Source organism: Blennius ocellaris (genome assembly GCF_963422515.1).
Source record: "Blennius ocellaris genome assembly, chromosome: 21".
Taxonomy (NCBI): Eukaryota; Metazoa; Chordata; class Actinopteri; order Blenniiformes; family Blenniidae; genus Blennius; species Blennius ocellaris.
In genome coordinates this window covers 8,232,341-8,252,762 of record NC_137670.1, presented here as the reverse complement: position 1 = coordinate 8,252,762, position 20,422 = coordinate 8,232,341, and the positions used below count along the sequence as shown (strand labels likewise).

The 20,422-nt window shown below is 47.3% G+C and overlaps 3 protein-coding genes across 4 annotated transcripts; 1 reads left to right on the top strand and 2 right to left on the bottom strand.

The window, feature by feature from the left end:
* Nucleotides 1–3,945: 3,945 nt before the first annotated feature.
* On the bottom strand, nt 3,946–6,911 carry mrpl38 (mitochondrial ribosomal protein L38; the record flags this gene model as incomplete). Its single annotated transcript, XM_080517098.1, has 9 exons — nt 3,946–4,100; nt 4,168–4,304; nt 4,424–4,582; nt 4,696–4,741; nt 4,943–5,015; nt 5,118–5,320; nt 5,957–6,088; nt 6,175–6,363; nt 6,827–6,911. 9 exons carry the CDS (start codon nt 6,909–6,911, stop codon nt 3,964–3,966), a joined length of 1,161 nt encoding a protein of 386 aa, XP_080373224.1. The 3' UTR covers nt 3,946–3,963.
* A 979-nt stretch (nt 6,912–7,890) lies between these two features.
* Nucleotides 7,891–11,420, top strand: trim65 (tripartite motif containing 65; the record flags this gene model as incomplete). The annotated part of the gene is made up of 7 exons (XM_080517094.1): nt 7,891–8,313; nt 8,448–8,543; nt 9,045–9,275; nt 9,399–9,567; nt 9,655–9,744; nt 9,837–10,054; nt 10,888–11,420. The coding sequence occupies 7 exons, from the start codon at nt 7,891–7,893 to the stop codon at nt 11,194–11,196; spliced, it is 1,536 nt and encodes a 511-aa protein (XP_080373220.1). The 3' UTR covers nt 11,197–11,420.
* A 10-nt stretch (nt 11,421–11,430) lies between these two features.
* Nucleotides 11,431–18,393, bottom strand: wbp2 (WW domain binding protein 2). 2 transcript variants are annotated; one of them, XR_013937082.1, is made up of 9 exons: nt 18,216–18,393; nt 17,166–17,274; nt 16,639–16,774; nt 16,420–16,512; nt 16,175–16,321; nt 15,903–16,025; nt 15,411–15,487; nt 14,591–14,744; nt 11,431–13,361 (listed from the first exon to the last, which is right to left on the bottom strand). XR_013937082.1 is itself a non-coding variant. In XM_080517101.1 (8 exons), the coding sequence occupies exons 1-8, from the start codon at nt 18,272–18,274 to the stop codon at nt 14,697–14,699; spliced, it is 792 nt and encodes a 263-aa protein (XP_080373227.1). In that variant the 5' UTR covers nt 18,275–18,393; the 3' UTR covers nt 14,157–14,696. The 2 variants fall into 2 exon arrangements, 1 of the variants encoding a protein (XP_080373227.1); XM_080517101.1 differs by lacking the exon at nt 11,431–13,361 and having other exon boundaries at nt 14,157–14,744.
* Nucleotides 18,394–20,422: the final 2,029 nt, after the last annotated feature.

The window sequence follows — 20,422 nt, the reverse complement described above, 5'->3', positions numbered from 1 at the left end:
CGTTGGAGAGCCCGCTGTCGGCCGCAGTGTCGTTGGAGAGCCCGCTGTCGGCCGCAGTGTCGTTGGAGAGCCCGCTGTCGGCCGCAGTGTCGTTGGAGAGCCCGCTGTCGGCCGCAGTGTCGTTGGAGAGCCCGCTGTCGGCCGCAGTGTCGTTGGAGAGCCCGCTGTCGGCCGCAGTGTCGTTGGAGAGCCCGCTGTCGGCCGCAGTGTCGTTGGAGAGCCCGCTGTCGGCCGCAGTGTCGTTGGAGAGCCCGCTGTCGGCCGCAGTGTCGTTGGAGAGCCCGCTGTCGGCCGCAGTGTCGTTGGAGAGCCCGCTGTCGGCCGCAGTGTCGTTGGAGAGCCCGCTGTCGGCCGCAGTGTCGTTGGAGAGCCCGCTGTCGGCCGCAGTGTCGTTGGAGAGCCCGCTGTCGGCCGCAGTGTCGTTGGAGAGCCCGCTGTCGGCCGCAGTGTCGTTGGAGAGCCCGCTGTCGGCCGCAGTGTCGTTGGAGAGCCCGCTGTCGGCCGCAGTGTCGTTGGAGAGCCCGCTGTCGGCCGCAGTGTCGTTGGAGAGCCCGCTGTCGGCCGCAGTGTCGTTGGAGAGCCCGCTGTCGGCCGCAGTGTCGTTGGAGAGCCCGCTGTCGGCCGCAGTGTCGTTGGAGAGCCCGCTGTCGGCCGCAGTGTCGTTGGAGAGCCCGCTGTCGGCCGCAGTGTCGTTGGAGAGCCCGCTGTCGGCCGCAGTGTCGTTGGAGAGCCCGCTGTCGGCCGCAGTGTCGTTGGAGAGCCCGCTGTCGGCCGCAGTGTCGTTGGAGAGCCCGCTGTCGGCCGCAGTGTCGTTGGAGAGCCCGCTGTCGGCCGCAGTGTCGTTGGAGAGCCCGCTGTCGGCCGCAGTGTCGTTGGAGAGCCCGCTGTCGGCCGCAGTGTCGTTGGAGAGCCCGCTGTCGGCCGCAGTGTCGTTGGAGAGCCCGCTGTCGGCCGCAGTGTCGTTGGAGAGCCCGCTGTCGGCCGCAGTGTCGTTGGAGAGCCCGCTGTCGGCCGCAGTGTCGTTGGAGAGCCCGCTGTCGGCCGCAGTGTCGTTGGAGAGCCCGCTGTCGGCCGCAGTGTCGTTGGAGAGCCCGCTGTCGGCCGCAGTGTCGTTGGAGAGCCCGCTGTCGGCCGCAGTGTCGTTGGAGAGCCCGCTGTCGGCCGCAGTGTCGTTGGAGAGCCCGCTGTCGGCCGCAGTGTCGTTGGAGAGCCCGCTGTCGGCCGCAGTGTCGTTGGAGAGCCCGCTGTCGGCCGCAGTGTCGTTGGAGAGCCCGCTGTCGGCCGCAGTGTCGTTGGAGAGCCCGCTGTCGGCCGCAGTGTCGTTGGAGAGCCCGCTGTCGGCCGCAGTGTCGTTGGAGAGCCCGCTGTCGGCCGCAGTGTCGTTGGAGAGCCCGCTGTCGGCCGCAGTGTCGTTGGAGAGCCCGCTGTCGGCCGCAGTGTCGTTGGAGAGCCCGCTGTCGGCCGCAGTGTCGTTGGAGAGCCCGCTGTCGGCCGCAGTGTCGTTGGAGAGCCCGCTGTCGGCCGCAGTGTCGTTGGAGAGCCCGCTGTCGGCCGCAGTGTCGTTGGAGAGCCCGCTGTCGGCCGCAGTGTCGTTGGAGAGCCCGCTGTCGGCCGCAGTGTCGTTGGAGAGCCCGCTGTCGGCCGCAGTGTCGTTGGAGAGCCCGCTGTCGGCCGCAGTGTCGTTGGAGAGCCCGCTGTCGGCCGCAGTGTCGTTGGAGAGCCCGCTGTCGGCCGCAGTGTCGTTGGAGAGCCCGCTGTCGGCCGCAGTGTCGTTGGAGAGCCCGCTGTCGGCCGCAGTGTCGTTGGAGAGCCCGCTGTCGGCCGCAGTGTCGTTGGAGAGCCCGCTGTCGGCCGCAGTGTCGTTGGAGAGCCCGCTGTCGGCCGCAGTGTCGTTGGAGAGCCCGCTGTCGGCCGCAGTGTCGTTGGAGAGCCCGCTGTCGGCCGCAGTGTCGTTGGAGAGCCCGCTGTCGGCCGCAGTGTCGTTGGAGAGCCCGCTGTCGGCCGCAGTGTCGTTGGAGAGCCCGCTGTCGGCCGCAGTGTCGTTGGAGAGCCCGCTGTCGGCCGCAGTGTCGTTGGAGAGCCCGCTGTCGGCCGCAGTGTCGTTGGAGAGCCCGCTGTCGGCCGCAGTGTCGTTGGAGAGCCCGCTGTCGGCCGCAGTGTCGTTGGAGAGCCCGCTGTCGGCCGCAGTGTCGTTGGAGAGCCCGCTGTCGGCCGCAGTGTCGTTGGTTGGAGTCTTGGGCTTCGAGTCGTGCTGCACTAGTTTCACATGACTAACTGTTGCCTCTGCTTCCACTTCCTTGGTTCCTTGCTCAACTGGAGGAAAAATAAGATTAACTTTCAGTAACATGAACTGAGGGTCGCCAGTAACACCATTTGTTAAATATCAAGTTTGTGCCTCCAAGACTGAAGCCACCCAACTTGGTATCAATTCCTAGAATTTAACTTGCCTTCTTTGATACTTTGCGTCAACATGGATTCCATTGACTGGAGAAGCTTCATTGTCTTCATCATGGAAATCTCATTGGCAGACAGTGCTAAAACAAAGCATTATTCAGCAAACATTCAGCCTGAAAGTCACTCGCCAAAGATTTCCTGACTAGTTGGCTTACCTCGCGTCCCCCTCTGCAGCACATTTTCCAGCCCCCAGGATCCTGTGGAGAGAAAGCTAGTTATTAAGCATTTCAGTAGCATGTAGCAGAACAGGCCTACTACAATCATTATCTGTTAGCATCTAAGCAATTCAGTGTGAGACACAAACCTTCTGCCAGCCAGACAAGCAGCACACATGTGGGGAAGAGCCAAACAGATCCCATTGTTGCAGGTAGACAATGAGAGAGTAGACTGAAGGGTCCTGTTTAAATACTCTCACCATGCAAGTGCCACAGGTGCTGCTCATCAGGTGTAATTGGCTCTATGACTCCAGAGGAGGAAGCAACCAATCAGTTGGTTCAACTTTTGTGATTAAAGCCAACTCACATTAATCCACTTGACTAGAATTTGAGCTCTTGCATGTAGACAAATATAATTGGTACCACATATGATCGAGGCGGTGTTGAAAAAAACTATTGGAATTGAAGCCTTCACACAGCTACAAAACAGGTTGGATGTGCATCACTTGTGAGTAAAACATAATCAGAATTGGGTCTCATTTCCCTGCAGAGTGACAAGATCTTCAAGTCAACTTAAATGGGAAATGGGCCTTTTGTTGCGACAAAGAAAAGGGTCCTTTCCAGTGACAGCTGGTGATAAATTCCTTAGGTAAGGCTCATTATTATTTAATTTCAGCCCAGTTAACTTCATTTAAGTACAGCGCGATTGTAAGGTACATTACAGCAATCTTGCTTCTTTTAGATTTCTCGAGGTCCCCACCATTAAGATGACTTTTTTCTTAACATACGTGTAAACAAATACAAGCAGATGCTTGATTATTCCTTTTTAGGAAAATAATGTGTTTTGGGGCTGTTTTACTAGAAATGACAGTCTGAGTTTAGGAAAAAAAAAACTAAATGTAAATCAGGTATATTTTCAAACAACACATCAATCCATCTTTTAAAGCATTTTAGAATCATTGGAAAGAAACCTAAAAATAAATTGCATGATAAACTGTGAGCTTTTTCTTAGATTATTCTCTTCATTCTCCGGTGCTTTCTGGGCTGGGGCGCAGCTCTCTGGGGTGGTTCGCAGGAGCCTTAAATTTTGTAGAATATTTATGTTGTTTCCAGGTGATACTCGAGTTCACAAGGATGAATTTAGAAGTTTTGTTCACCTGTTTTACAGTCTCACATGACATGACAGGCAGATTTTCTCTTTCTGGGATTTGTGCTTGTGTGATGATCTTATGGCGCTGGAATATACACATACAAACTCTTGTTGCAGACATGGTTATGCTCTCAAAAATAAACACAATGTAGCATGACCCCCACTGAAAAATTCTTTATTGTTAACATTAGAACATAAATGCGATCAGTAGATTCCATAGGTGTGCTCCTTCCCGTCTCTGTATCTGTCCAGATAGCGGAGGGGCTTCCCCTGAGGGAATTTGACCTGCGGAGGGTGGTACACCGGAGGCCTGATGAACTCGAACACCGGCTCCCTCATGTCTGCAGGAGGGAAACACAATTAAACCAGGACTTCCAACAAGTGTCAGTGTGCAGGACGGAGACTCACTGAGTGTGTTGTGGAAGATGTCGGTGACCGACTCGTCCCACTGACTCTGGAAGAAGGCCAGGCCAGCGGGCGTCATGCTGTCCTGGTGCTTTCTGTAGAAATCCACCGTCTTAAAGGTTCGATCCCCCAGGGAGTGACTGAAGAGGAGGAGCAAGTACCCAGTGTATTTGAAGTAAACCAACACAAAAACAAGGCATTTTTTAGCCTCAGATTTAAATGTTGCTGCCTGCCTACGTGTGTTGTGTCTGTTCCTCACCATGGCGACGGCCTGGCATCCCCTTGGAAATTGATGTGTCCGTCTTGCTTGAAGAGGATGTAGACGTAGCGGTGGAAGCCAGTTCCTTTGGCCGGGAAGGGGGGCAGATAGTGACACAGCTCCTCTCCGGCTTGCATTGCTCCACCTGGTATGTTCCCTCTGCGGAGACATGCACGATTCTCTAAACTCCAGTGTCCAAGATTATCCATGCATAAACTATTCTTATGTGATCTAGCGATTTGAACTGATTGGTCACTGCTTGATGTACTCACATTAACCAGTGGACGTACTCCGCCTCGTTATCCAGAAGATGCTCATCTAGAAGAGGAGACACATTTATTTGCTCCAAATAATAAAATGCTTTATTTCGAGGCACTTTTACTGAGAAAAACTCAACAGCTCTACATGAGCAAGCATTGGAGAGGATGGAAAAGAAGGAGACCCTCAGAAGGAAATAGAAATGATGTCAAGCATCCCGTGTTGTAGACTCCTGACAGTGAGACTGATCCTGGCTGTTACCTGGACAGGTGAGCAGGAGGGTCCACAGTGACCCATCTTCAGCATCGAAGCTGATCTGGGGGGCGGATGCTGCCTGGAGACGTAAAAATAAAACCCCAAACCATTAATATCATTCACAAAAACTGATAGAGATCAATAAACGGTAATGACTTGTTGTCTTGTTCGCTCAGCGTACTTCCGTGGGTGTCAGCCTGTTCCCATGATGCACTCCAGCACCGTTGTCTTGGCTGTAGCTGATGTGGAGTGTGACTTGAGGGATGAAATACGCATTTGGGAAGAGATCTCTGAAGACCCCGTAGTGTTCTGCCAGTCTCCTGACATGAAACGGACCGCTGGTCTTCTCCCAGGTTTCCTGCACCCGATCCAGAGGGATTTTAACTGAGGGGAATGAGAGAGAAGGTGGAATCACTGGGTGGAGGAAAAAAAGAGCTTTCACAAGTTTCATCCGAGCTTGGCATTTCTAATTTACTAAATCATTGTTTCTTCAGCTGATGAAAAGTCAGAAAATATAAAAGAGGGCTAAGTCAAGGTGTTGTCATCACTCTTATATATGGTATAAATTTTATTCAGAGTATAAATACAGCTCACCATTGCTGTCACACCTATGTGTTTTGCACGACCCGTCCAATATCGTCAAAAATAAATAGAAATGTACCAAATTCATATCATCCAAAGGCATCCACTTGGTTTCACAGAATTCACACCTTGTGGCAGTGATGACAGACTCTTTTCTGTCACGCTTCCATTGCAGTTTGTTCAAGCTCTTCAACTTTTGCAAGGTTCTTTTTCCATAATGGCAGATTTCAGCTCAGCCCAAAGGTTTTCAAACGGATTGGGATCAGAACTTTGAAATATCAATTTTGTGCCTTCTCTTGAATGTGGAACCTCAATTAAAATTAGTTCATACCAAAATGTCATATTTACACATTAAAAACTGAATTTGGGATTATTGAGTCTGTACTCGGTTTAAACCCTGAATGACTGTATGATCTTGAAGGGCCAAATGGAGCTTACAACTGCGCAGCCGAGAAGCCCTCTCCAGCTCAACGTTCCTCTTGTTGTCCTTCATCGTCTGCATCCTCGCCTTCACTTCTTTGGTCCTGTCGGGGCGGGAGATCGGCAACCCGATATCCACCTCTGTCGCATCTTCAAAGACAGCAAATGCCTTTAGACATATAGATACAACAGCCACAAATCTTTTTTTTTTTTTTTATGGATGCTTAATTCCTCACTGTGGTCTGGATCAGCTTTCTCCACATAGCCCCTGTAGGTCCTCCACCAAACACCTTGGTTCTTCGCCTTCTCGGCTTCTGTAAAATAACGGTTGTAGCTGCGATACTTCTTCAGTGATGCCAGGTTTGACGCGTCAATGTCCTCATTTGGCATTGGGCCCAAAGGGGGCCGCTGTCTGCAGAGGATCGCTGTGGAAGCATTCCCACAAGAAGGTTAGTAGTGCAAATTTCAACAAGATACATGTGAGGTCCCTCCAGTGTTCAGTTTAACCTCCACAATCAAATCACTTCTTTCAATCATTTAGTTTGTATCGAAACTAATGCGAACACAATAGATATGTATAGACCCCGAGAAACATAGTTTGATTGACATTTTACTCCAATACATCCGCAAAAATCATGCATATTCATATTAAAACGCAATGTAATATAAACTGTGAACTCCTACCAGCGCCTGAAGTGTAAAGCATTGCTGTCAGAGTAAGATTTTCTTGGGAAATGTTCATGTTGATGTCACTGTCATGTTCACATTGTCTTTGGTAGAGGACAGCATGGAGCGGGGCTACAGACAACAAACTCCGCGCAAAAGAAATAAGCTACAAATATTTAACAAAACATAAACATAACCCAGTGTTTATTATCGTAATATTACCTGTTGTAGCCACTGTCCTCACATTATTGACCTTAAAATCAGTTCCAGCCCGGAGAGCAGCGGTGCACGCAGTGCGCAGCGCCATGTTGGAATGACGGAGTACGGTGGCCGAGAGGAGCCAGACCGCGAAGTGACTGTAGGACATAAACAACACATACTAAAACAAATTATTCTTTGATTAATTTCAGCGATTTGAAATGAGAAAGATTAGACATCAATCACCATCGGATCAATAAAATGCAAAAATAACGAACCTAAATCAGCAAGATGGGACGAAAACTGCTCATAAAATGACATAGAAAAACCACTAATATGCAACGTGAAACTTAAAGAAAGATGTATTGATGATAGAGAGGCAAAAAAACCTAAAACATTATGACATCTAAAATGGTCACTAAAAGACACAAAATAACAACATTGAGGTGCAAAATAACTACAAAAAAACAGAAAACAACCACACGCATGTCATGGTGACAATGATTATTGTGCACCTAAAATGTTCAGACTCCTCGAAAAAGGGGGCATCGGTCAAAAGGGGTGCTATGGTAATTTACGCGAGCCGGCTCCTTTGTGTCGGTGTTTGGGCACCGCGCGTCATGTCACACTGCGTATGACGTCATCGCGCCGCCTCTGATGCTGCGCTGCTGTGTGTCTGTGGAAGAGGTAAAGAAACAGTCTTTTATTATGCTTTGTTTTATTTAAGTGTATCGCAGTGGGTTTCGTATCGAAGTGGAATCTTTACGCTTCTGAAGCGTTTTTTTGTGTGAATGTTTGTTCCCAGTTGTTCGCGGCTAATGTGAAAGGATTTGAATGTAGCCTATGAGGCTAGCTAACGTTAGCATCTTCCTCCACTTGGCTGAGTTGATGTGAGGTATTAATGTTACCATTCAAACTCACTCTTGATGTCATAGAAATACATTTAAGAATGATCATCCCATTAAGTAGCAGTATTGTTACAACATTTTTTTCTCCCTTTGCAGTCAATAATCTTCACGCAGACCTGTTATCATGAGGTTCATCACATTATGATCTCTGGTTTCCACAGAGGCATCCAGACTGCAAACATGGAGAATTCCAATCTGACCTGCATCATATGCTTTGACCGGTTCAAATACCCCGTCACCATCCCCTGCGGTCACACCTTCTGCAAAAACTGCATCACCATGCACTGGGACACGAAGAGCAAGTCAAACATCGGTCCACAGTGTCCCGTCTGCAATGAGAAGTTCACCACCCGGCCTGTCCTCAAGAGGAACGTGTCCCTGTCCGTCCTGACCGAGGCCGCCAACAGCACCGGGACATCCTACCGGGAGCCGCTGGTGAGGGGGAGTGAGGGCGCCCGCGCCATGCTGCTGTGTGACCGCCACAAAAAGCCCCTGGTGTATTACTGCAAACAGGACAAGATGTCGGTGTGCTGCGAGTGTGGCATCTCCGACTGTGGGAACCATGAGAAGGTCTTGCTGGAGGCAGAAAGGGAACACCAAGAGGTATGTCAACACAAATCCCACCGTTGCAGCCTCCACGGGTGGATTTTCAGTCCAGTTATGTAACACTGTCCCCTTTAACTGCTGCATCAGGTAATACATGAATTATAACACTGTTTGATGTGTCGTTTTTGCAGCTGATGTTGGAACGGAAGAATAAGGAGGTGGGGAAACTTCTCGAGGAGACACAGAAAAGTCTAAATGACCTGGCAGAGAATATCAAGCAAGCAAAGGTAAGACGAACTTGGGATGGTGCGATTATACTTTCTCTGGTGTAACTGGCATGATAACATAAACGGTTCTGAAGATGTTGGAGGAGGAGCTCAGCCTCACAAGCTTAAACGAATCAACCCTTAACAACTATAACATTGTAGTTACAGGCTTGTAACGTTAAATCTGGCTGGCGTACCATGTCTCCATTACATTTAAAGAATAAAACAGGTTCTTTTTTTTCTCTCCATTGATCTCAGTTCATAACAACTGGCTTGAACAGTGTTTTTTTTAATTGTTAATAACTCCCTGTTGAACCGCTGTTTGGTTTGGACATTCTCTAGAAACATGCTGCTGCATCATGGCAGGCTCTGTTAAAGAGGAACCACTAACAGTTTAGATATAAACAGATCTTGGTGACGTAAAGAAGATGCACGGAAAATCTCAGTTTCCTGGCTAAAGTAGCTTAAAAAAAAAAGAAAAAGAAATAAAGCATGCCGTAACCAAAGGTGGCCATTTAACAGCTGACTCTGGAGCAGACCTCTGCCTGGGTGAACGCCAAATTCTCCAGCCTGATGAAGATCCTGGCTGAGAAGCAGGAGGCCACGGAGCTCTACATGGACATGCAGAAACAGGGTGCCGTCATGGAGGCGGAGGCACGGCTGGCCGAGCTGGAGGAGCGGTGTCAGATCCTCCGAGACAGCCAAGGCCAGATCGCAGCGCTGCACAGCCTCCCGGACACGGATCTCATCAGGGTGCGTACCTCCTTCCTGACTGGGGGAATAAGAGTTGGAGAACTGAAAGTGTATTTAGAAGTTCAGTCACTGAAAAACCAACTTTGAAAAAGATTGTAATTGTTACCACACGTTTCTTTCTAGGAATCGATGCATATGGAAGTCCCACGTTTCCACGAAGTTTCCACAGACGCCACGCCGAACCTTCAGGATCGGCTAAACGGCATCACAGAAGTCCTGTCACGAGTCTCCAAGCTGGTGTCGGAGGACCTCGAGAAAGCCGTGAGCACCGCCGTGGGTCAAGACAAAGACGGTAACTGAAACTCCGCAAAGACGTTCCTTCCCGCAGCTTTCCCGGCAGCCGCTCCAAGTCCTCACGCTCGCAGTTGGTCGTTTCCAGGTTCTCCTCAAGACAAGAGGCCAATACTGGCCGTGGTTCCCAGTCCTGCTGCTCCATGTCACCCGGGAGGGAAGGAGGGCCTCAGTGCTTGTGAGTCCCAATACAAGACATTATTGTCATTTGAAATCGAAACTGCACTGGGGGTTTCGTTGTAACCCGCCTGCTTTTTCCACTGCTCGCAGACCGCTGCTCCCTGACCTTTGACCCCCGCACCGCCAACGGGCACCTGTTCCTGTCGCAGGAGAACCGGAGGGCCGAGCACCTGACCTCCGGGCCCCGGCCCGTCCCGGCCCACGAAGCCCGCTTCGATCACACCTGGCAGGTGCTCTGCTTCCAGGGCTTCAAACACGGGCAGCACTACTGGGAGCTGGAGGTGTCCAAGCCCTGGGCCTACCTCGGGGTAAAGACCGCATGCTCTCCTTCTACCTTTTTGCTATGGATGTTACCATTGAGCTGGAATGATAATAACTAGTTTATAAACAAGCTACAGCCTTGATTTCCTTTTTCAAAGCCACTCAGCTTCATCAACAATCAATTGTTTTACCAGAGAGAACTTTTCTCAGGGAACACATTTTTGAGGTCTTGGCCTTGACTCGTACTCTGTCCTCTAAAGACCTGTCCTTCGAAAAATCAGTTCTTTAAAGTAATAGTCGGTCCACAAGTTAGTGTTAGTGTTTTTTTCTTCATCTTTCAAACGTGTGGTTTCAACTTGAACAGAGCAGTGTGCAGCCAGACCAGCTGCTCTCTCCTGCCAACAGAAAAGCTCTCGTCCAGATATTAAGCGTAACGTTGACCTTGTTGACCTTCTTAGTTCCGCCGGTTGCCACTCAAAGTAATCTCCTGACAAATGGACATTTTTACTGAAAGATGGTGTCGGAGGGAAAAGTCAGGGTATTATCAGAGTCGTTCCCGGTTTATTCTGATAATCCAAAAAAAAACAAAAACAAACGTGTGGATGTTGGAGATAAATGCCACACAAGTGGAACACTTCTCGTGGCAATCCAAACGATGCCGAGGTGTTTTGCTGTGCACAGAAGTAACAGGACATTATCATTTTCAGCTGCTGCGTCACCAAGCAAGCCATAATTATAGAGTCGGGAGATCATTGTGTGCGGTCCTGTAATGACAGAGTCGTACTAAAACCCCTGCTCACACGAGTAAACGTAGGTTAAGACATTCTGTCGGTCCAACGTGTCCATAGTTCTGCCCTCCCATCTGCCCCCCTCCCCCCAGGTGACCTACGAGACCATCCCCAGGAAAGAGAAGGGCAAGAGGTGCATGGTGGGCATGAACGAGCTGTCCTGGAGCCTGCAGCTGGACGAGCACCAGCTCAGCGCGTGGCACAACGGGCGGCGCGAGACGCTGGCCGGACACTCCCAGCACGGCCGCATCGGCATGCTGCTGGACTACGAGGCGGGGACGCTCACGTACTACGGGGACGGGCAGACCCGGCTCCACGCCTTCCACTGTGCCTTCACCCAGGAGCTGTTCCCCGCCTGCTGGATAGGAGAGGGCGTCAGCATCACGCTGTGCTCCACATGAGGGGGGCGTGCAAGGTAAAGAAGGGAGCGCGGCGAACGTTTCACCGTGACTGAAAAAAAGACTTTCATTCTGTGGGGCTTCGCTCCGACGAGACGTTGGTGTCACCGACTATTAACGGGGATAGATGTGGTTTCGTCTCTCCATTGGACAATTTCACTTCAGATTCTCGTCCTCAGCTTGAAAACTGGGAACACACTGTACTCTCAAAACATATTAGAAATCCACTATGCTTCATTCAGTGCAGGGGTTTTTTTTTTTTTGGGGGGGGGGGATTAACTCTTTAGTTGGAGACTGATCGCACTGAAGAATCAGTCAATACATTCATTTTTTTGTGTTTTTTTTTATTTTTTTTAAGTCTTCAACTGTGAGACAATATGCACTTACTGTCAGAGTTTACAAGTAGATGAGTCACGAGCTCATGAAAACCTACACACTCGCTGGATTAAGTTTTGTTTAATCCTGTATAGACGGACAGTACTTGTTCCAAACTGTAAAATGAAATCCAGCACTTTGGTGTGCAGGTGAAACAAGGGAACGGTGTGGAGACTGTTGTGTTGACGGACTTCTCCTACACCACTGGAAAATCGGAAGAATTGTAGAATTAGATGTTGGTGCGCGGCACATGAGCGACCGAGGTCGTCGAGCGACAACTTAAAGGTCCCATATTATACAGTTTTTCAACTATTTGACATAGTTGTCTGAGGTCTAACAACATTGCACATAAAGGGAAACTCAATGATTCACCTGTACGAGCACACATTTACTAAAAGGTGGAGCGAACAAGTGAGGGACGTGGCAGTTTCTTCATTTCTAGGGCCTCATACAAAAGCTATGGGGACACATATTACTGATGGAAATGAAGTTCAAAGAGAATTTTGCACAATGTGGGACCTTTGAAGAAGCCATCCTGCGCTCTTCTTGTATTGTAACAGTGCTCTTCATACGATAGTGTCAAATAAAGACCTCAATCACCTGTTTAAAGGAGCACCACTACAAAGAAGACTCAGCAAATCAGTGCTTCAGACTTTGCATTGTCCGTATCTGGTAATCTACTTTTAGCCTAATGAGACATTGAGGCTTGTGTCAAATTGCTCACATTTTTTTCAACTGTGAACTAAGAAAATGTTACTGTAGTGTTAATATACAGTGAGAAAACCATCGGAAATTAGTTTGTCTACTTTAAAAGGGAAAGGATGGGTGTTGCCACCTTTTGTTGCACACTTTTATGAAGGAAAGAGAGCCACGGTGGGTTTTTTTTTTTTTTTTTTTTACCAGAATAGAATTCTTTTAACTAGCTGCTAGTTTTTATGGAAATGTGCTGCATTCCCGCGCGCAAGAGAAAAAAAAATGGAAACAAATGTGTACATTTTGCTTATTTTTATCTTGGTTTGAAAAGTTGGAAAGTTATTTGCGTGGTTAAGATTTATTGGCGACTTTGTAGAACTCGATTTCCTGGATTCTTCTCTGGGATCAGATGAAAAAGTGGAGCGCAGTTCATGGATACATGATGATGCAACACACTGCACCTTCTCATAATATCTTTGTTGTAAGGAAACTACGCAAATATTTAGTTTTGTGTGCGAGTACAGTACTTTCCCATAGGGTGGAGCATCATGGGTAGATTGGAAAACCTCAGATTACTTAGATTTTTTTATTTTTTTCCTACATGGGATCCAAGCTTGTGTTGGATTTCGTGCGACACTGAATGCACGGTTCTTTTAGCATCTCAATTAAAAACTGATGAAACGTCACTTGTGCTGCACTCACACTGCACACAAGCGAGGAACTGAAGCAATAAATCTGAGACCGTTTGAATTTTACACCCCAGCATGCTTGAACCTTCACCTGCGTAGAAACCATGGACAATCAGGATGAGACTCTGAGGAAAAACAATCCTGATCGCTACAACGGCACAGGGGATGCAGACGGAGATGCAATGGGCTGCGTGTGACATTACTACTGAGAGTACAGCACTGAAAATTGTTTTTTTTATTTTCGGGGAATTTTGTTGGGTTCTTAGAATGAATGAATGCACAGGACTGAAACTTCCACGTCGCTTTGGGCTGTCGTATAACAAGCACTTTCAAAGTAAAAGCAGTGGATTCTGGGAGGCCCAGGTACTGACGTGATGGGAGACCGTGGTGGATTTTACACAAGATGTCCACCTGATGGGGAAAAAAATAAATAAATAAACTGCCTCTGGAATATGTTAAGGATGCTCATACACTCTGGTGTTTTTTTTTTTTTTACATTTACTCAGTGTACAAAAGAAAAAAGCCACACAGTTCTGTTTCCACATCAATCAAGAGCTGTTTAATAAAATTCAATGCCCACATGCATTAGTGGAGATCATGCTTTGTTTTTTTCGTACTTGACGTGTTTCACATGAAATAAATCAATAAATTAGTTTGGAATAAATACAGAACTGTAACTTTCGTCGTACACGCAGCCATGACAGAGCAAACGGGAGCCCGATGCATAGCGTTTTTTTTCGCTTCAAAGTGCAATAGAATCAGCCACGGATGTGCCACAGATAACAGTTTACAGATTAGTGACCACAGAGGAAGGAAGAGTAGAAGCTCCGATGCCGAGCGCTCCGCACCAGACGGACATCCGAGAGTTAAGCTGAACGACCACGAACAAATGCGTCAAGGGAGAGATCCCGTCACGGTGCAGGTTGGAGACATGAGAGGGATCGGTGTTACGTTTTATCAAATGACGGGAAGTGACATCATTGGGCGACTGCTCCGCTCTTGCCCGTTATTAAAGATAATAACCCCCCCCACCACCCCTTTCCCTCTGGCAGCCCTCCTATCTGCTCTAATCCCGGATCAGGGATTCACTTCGGGGGCTCAACGCCGCTCTAATCCCTTTCCGGTAAAACGTGTCACGGCGGAACCGGACTCACGCCGGCCCGCCGGCCACCCGCCCGCCCACGCACCCTCATTACAAAAGCTATTCATCACATCGGTTAGTGTTTTTGAGAAAATACTTTTAGAAGTCTACATATTAAAAGCCTGTACACACAAATCATAGAAAAATAAAAGACTGCATCCAGCTGGCCTCTGGTCGGGTTAGCGAAGCGAGGAACGCCGTTAGGCCGTAGAAAGTGAAAACTGCAGAATCTGGAGTTTCTCGGGACACGTGAAGGCAAATAAACCCTATAAGAGCTCATCGTGGTTACAAAGCCCCCAAAATCCTGACGCGTCGACCTGGTCTATCGTGCCTCACAAAAGTTGCTGTCAAATCATCTACGATGCCACTTTAGGTCAAATAAAGGGACCGGTCTGAACACAATTTAAGTTGATTCCCACTATTAAAACAATGTCAAACAAAAGCCGCCTACAGGAAAGCCGTGGAATGAGAGGAAGTGTGAGACTAAAAGTGAACGAACAGAGAGGAGCCTCGGAAGATCTCAACACTTTCGGCCCTCCCGGTGTTCAGGTGACGGAGTGAAGGACAAGATGATGGGATCGGAACGAGGGCGAGATGGAGCAGCTCTACTGGTTCTTCTTGTCCTCTGGGGGAGAGTAGGGAGGAGGCTTGTCCTGGAAGGAGACAGGAGGAGCGTTTATCTCCGATTTCTTGCAGAGAGAGAGAGAGAGGCATAACAGGAAAAGTACTGGAGCTTAACTATTAATATATAATGCATTACTCATGGAGCATCCTTTCATTAAAAAAAGAATGTTTGAGACATAATGCAATATATAAATAATGTAGTGCGTGTGGAAATTTATTTTGGTATCCAAGCGGCTCTGACAAGAACGAGATGTTGGCAAACCTGCGGGTAAATCAGACAAACATCAAAGATGGAGTCGCAAAATAAAAGGTTGTTTTCTGTATGAACCATTCATAAATTCTGATTTAATTTGAGTCGTCACTACAGACTAAGGTCCGTTAGCACGGCAACATTTGTTGTGAAAAGTCTTCTGTGGATGGGCAAATGACACCATGTTCGTAAAGCTGCATGTTCTCTTTAGAGTCGAGGGCTTCAGTATTAGTGTTATTTATTGCGTCATAGCAGCAATCAGTCTTGAAATTCCTGACACGATGGCAACTATTGCCCACAAACCCATCACAGGTAAATGGCCGAGTTCAATGAGGACATGTTTCACTGTACCTACAGGCAGTGAGATCACGGCCACGTAGGCAACTAGAAAATGTATAACCTTTCCGGGTGATTTTGAGAAAGACGGGCCGGGCGGCTCGCTCACCTGCGGCAGGTACACATGTGTGGGAGGCAGCGTGGCACAGCTGGCGCTCGCTGCTGCCTCGGCTGCTTTGGCCTCCGCTGGGGGAGAGAGAGAGAGAGAAAGAGGAGCCGGGAGAGCATTAATTAAACAAGACTTTTAATGGCAATGGCTGGGATATACGAGACTCTGATCAAGCCTCAGGAGAGGAGAGACGACGTAGACAGAAGCCTAAAGATGCGAGATGGAGAACAGACAGTGAAACGAAGGCAGATGAGGGGACGTCTTTCACAACTGTTGCTTCTGTCAGAGCGCCATGGCAATGCGGCATGAATCAATTCAGATTGTCGGATGAAAAATCTGAACAGGAGGCCAACGCGCGGCTGTTTTTTCCAGCATTTTGGTTCCTAACGCAACGAAGAAGCGCCACATCCTCTTTCAAAGTTTCGCATTCATTCAGGCTGCTGCAACACTTGTCCGATCATCGGCCTGAGCCTCTTTAGGGACGACACCCACCTGCTGCAGAGGAGGGGAGGTCTGGGTCATGAGGGGGCTGCTGGCCCAGCGGAGCAGAATAAGGAGGAGGGGGTATGTAGCTCGCGGAGGCATCAAACGCTGGAGGGTTAGGGTAGAACCCGCCTGGATGACAGGAGCAAAGAGTTAGGCCCCATTCACACGTTTAAAGTGAAAACGCATCTTTCTTTTTTTTTTTGTGGCATTTGTGCTGTCCTGTAAATGTCGTGCTGTGACCGCCGCTAGAGTTTCCACTTTAAATTAAAAACCCCCACCTGAGGGAGGAGGGTTGGAGTAAGAGTAGCCAGGCGGGGGTCCTGTGGGGTACATTCCGTTGGTGGGGGGAGGAGGGTAAGCATAGGCCCCGTTTGCCATGTAGGGGCATCCGCCGAAGCCGGCAGTCACGGGCTGACCCCGGGAGGCTGAAATCACAAGGAGACAAGTGAGGTTAGAAATCAATCGGGGGTCTCAAATAAGACAAATCCCACACGTTTGTCAGCTGCTTCATTATTTTGCATACCCTGCGCAGCAACCTGCAGCATATACTGGCCAAACTCTATGGCTCCTCCGGCAGCAAAGACCAGCTTGAACGTAGCACTTCCCTCCCAGCCACCTGGAAGACACAAATTAACATTAAAGCACATAGTGGTCTAACAAAAAAACAAAAGAATACAGAATACAGAAACAATCTCTATTAAATTTTGGACCACATGATGCATACTGGTGCACGTACACCTACCTCCGGGCTCTGCGTTGACAGTGCCCTTGATGTAATTGGCCCCCAAAACGGGCTGTTTGACCTCGCAGCCCTTCATCAAATAGAAAGGCATCATAAAGGACTGAAGTGCATCTCGGCCTTTCGCCACGAAGATCATCTGGGAAGAAAAACAGCGGCGTGACCACCAACATCTCGGCACTCCACTCACGTCGATCACTTCTACTCACACCTCTGCAGGTCGAAGATTTAAGGTAAGAATTTTATATTATTACTGCAGAAAAAATTAGTGGCCATGTAACTGCATTCCAAAGATCTGCCTAAAACTCGTATGAAGGTTAAGTATAATATAAACATTTCAAAGAAAACATTCATTTTATAATACATTTCTTAGACACTGAACACTGACGCCTGACCTGAGATATCAGTGATGCTGCCATGGCTACTTCATTGCAAAACATATATATAATGCAACAGCTGGTTTTTTGGGGGGACGTTTTACTGCATTTTGCAGCAGATGTGTGTCGTGTTTCCAGACTTTTGCGCCTCACCCTGTATGGGGTTAGGTAGGTGCTGCCCTTCTTGCTCTTCCTGAAAGCTTCAGGCAGGCTGTCGGCGTCACAGAAAACCAGCTCCACGTTATCATAGTTCATCAACACACTGGTGAGAGACACAAAGACAAAAAGACACACCGATCTGGTCACAACAAGAACAAAACACGGATTGTGTTTGATCAATGAATTGACTCCAGTTTTGTAACCTTTGACTCTAACAGCTTAAAAATTAGATCACTGTGTTTATTGTGTTACTAACTACAGCTCTCATCGGTTGCTTTAAAGTAAAACCATTAGGATTACAGGCCAACCAGGGACAAAGCGGACTACTGGTTCTGGGCTCCCTGTAATGGGTTTATCATTAGGCTGTTCTGGAAGAATGTGGCTGTGATGTTTACACAAGCACACATTGTGGCAACTCTGCATGTGACAGAGGTTAAAAGTTAGTACCACGTTTACAGCTACAAGTGCAGATGAAAAGAAACTACGAAAGGGTTGGATCACAATTGTCAAATAATCAAAATGCCTGTAATTACGTGTGAAAAGCCTGCAGTGGTGATATAACAGGTTGAAGGCCCAGACCCGGTTCTGCAGGAGGACAGGCCAGACACCACTGGGAAACAACCCGTTTTACTATATTAACGTAGCTCTCGTCATTTAACGGCACTTTATAGTTTATTTGATTGCATCTAGCAGTCAGTACAATGACACTTGCCAGTTCGGCTTATACATCATTTATCATAAAGCCTTGCACAGTGCCATTATAGTCTTTAAGAGTCCAGCCGCCCCAACAGTTTTTAACATGTCAGGTGCTAAAAGTTCGAATTAAAGCTCAGTAAGTTGGGTGTAAAAAAATAACAAATACACATATTTAAAAAAAAAACGTGTTAATGTGATAATCTCGTTAGAAATGCGGGATTTTAAGTAACTTCGTGACCACCTAGAAAATTAAATTAATAGTTAAAATGAGTGGGAGGAGGGAGTGCGGTCTAACGGTGAAGCGTCTCTTGCTAACCCGTGAAACGACGCGCCGCGGCGGCCCGTTACCTCTCGCTGTTGTTGATGATCACTCCGCCGGACTCCGAGTGGTTCTGGTTCAGAGTCATGTCCACGGTTTTACTCCGGGAAGGAACACGTATCAGCGGGATCTGCGGGCGGGCCCCCGGCCAGGCTCGGTTAACGGTGTCTGTCTGTGCTGCTGATAACGGCTGTTGTGATAAACTGAGAGGTACCGATCAGTGAACAAGGAGCGCCGCCATTTCTCTCTCGACACCGGAAGTCACGTGACACACTCTCTCGCTCTGGATCGATAGATAGATAGATAGATAGATAGATATGGCATGATGTGTTGTGTTGTGTTGTGTTGTGTTTTCTTATTTTTTTTATATTATGTTGTCATGTGTTATGCTCCATAGTCGACAATTAACAAAACAGGAATAACAAAGACAAACTGTCTTTTATTATCTATCTGGCTGTTTTAAGTCTTCCCAATCTTTAGAAAAAAATACAAAATTCAGAACAGTGTACCCACAATTACTAAACACAATGCATTCGTGTATATTTGTAAATATGAATACATCTTTGCCAGGCTCCCTATGTGTACTTACCTAAATTCTAATTTAATCCCTATATTTATTTTATTTTATGTTTTTGCAGAAATAATATTATTCTTTTAAGGGACCTAGAACTTGCTCTAAATGAGATTGAGGTTATTGAGAAGAAGTCGTTCCAATGGTTTGAGGGGTGTTCTACAACAATTGAGTCAGGATGCTGACTGTAATTTTGTATGAAGAAGATAGTTTGTTTTCTCCATACACAATAATCGATGCCCTTAACAGTAACGGACTTCTCAGAATGACTCAATGACAGGAGATTTGTCGGGTTGCAGAGGCGCCCTGATGCTTGTGAAAGATGAGTGGGAAACTGTTTAGCTTGGGTATTGCAATGAAGAGTGTGGAACAAATGCAAGGTTACAATCCCTTTTCATTGATGCTCATGCTGGATTCAGTTGGTTCTTTAGTTCAAATCAAACTGACCTCTATTTTTTTGATATGTGTCTGTCAAAATCTGACCAGTCTACGCTTCGGTAATGGTGACACAATGTTCAATTAAGGCAACCGTCACATACCGTAACTATGACAACGGGGCAAATCTGTGACTTTTGTCCACCAGAACCCAAATCAAGGGATGTCAAACACAAGTTTGGGGACATTTCACTATATTTCGCAACAGAAGGTTTAATTAAAATTGGCTTCCTGTTGAGATTGGACTCATTTTGTGGAGAAATTGTTTGTTTTTAAAGTACAAACATTTCCACCATGCATACTCTGCACCACATCAAATGAAAAACTTTAAACTTTAAATTTAAAGGCTATAATGGCACTATTTTACGGGTCCGGCCCACCCAAGGTGAAATTGTTCTGTATGTGTCCTCTGAACTAAAATGAGTTAACTGATCTAAACAGTCCATCCTTGAACTATAGAAATAATTCTGCTCATTGTGTGATTGTTCTTGAAACAAAACAAAATGATAACACTGCACATATGAGGCCATAGAAATATGGATTTTTTACCTTTGTCCAGCTTAACTTGATGCTGTTCCCACGAGGACGATCTTGAAATAATGCATTCAAAAGAATGGCAAAGACATGAGGAAAGAAAAATATTGACATTTGATTTTTGATGCAAAATATCAAATGATTCCAGTCTTGACTCACCATGAGGTAATATTGATAATGAATGTCGAGCAACTTATAGAAACAAATTTATGTTTCCAAATAGTGCTAAGAAAATCGATAGGTAGTGTTAGATGTTTACATATGACAACACAGAGAGCTGTGACCAAGTATATAAGCTGCCCAAATACACACAGCTAAAACTAACACCAAACCAGAGATGGACTGCTGAGGCCCGTCTCACATTACATGCAGCGTCCCTCTCTCATTCAGCTGTGGTTAATCGTCTTTTGTGAGCTTTGGCTTGGTCCTGGACTTGTCCTCGACACCGTGGTCACGATTCAAACGCTAAAATTAAATCAGACACAAATAAGGAACACCAATTTGTAAAGTTGGAGTCAGACACAAAGCAGGGTACGAGTCAAGGAAAAAGAAAAAAACCCATCAGTCACATCTCTCGACGTTGCCACCTTCTACAGGAAGTGATGACTTCCGGCTTCACTGCGATGTTTCATCGAAACACATTGCGCACACAGCTTCCCCATATCACACACACACACACAGAGCACACCATCCCAC

What these genes read in the sequence shown, in the direction of transcription:
- wbp2 (XM_080517101.1), bottom strand. Translation starts at nt 18,274, where the DNA reads ATGACTCTGAACCAGAACCACTCGGAGTCCGGCGGAGTGATCATCAAC. An exon ending in GCTGCAGGTTGCTGCGCAGG is followed by an intron (nt 16,322 to 16,419) that starts GTATGCAAAATA and finishes TTGTGATTTCAG; the next exon opens with CCTCCCGGGGTCAGCCCGTG. An exon ending in CACATGTGTACCTGCCGCAG is followed by an intron (nt 14,745 to 15,410) that starts GTGAGCGAGCCG and finishes GTCTCCTTCCAG; the next exon opens with GACAAGCCTCCTCCCTACTC.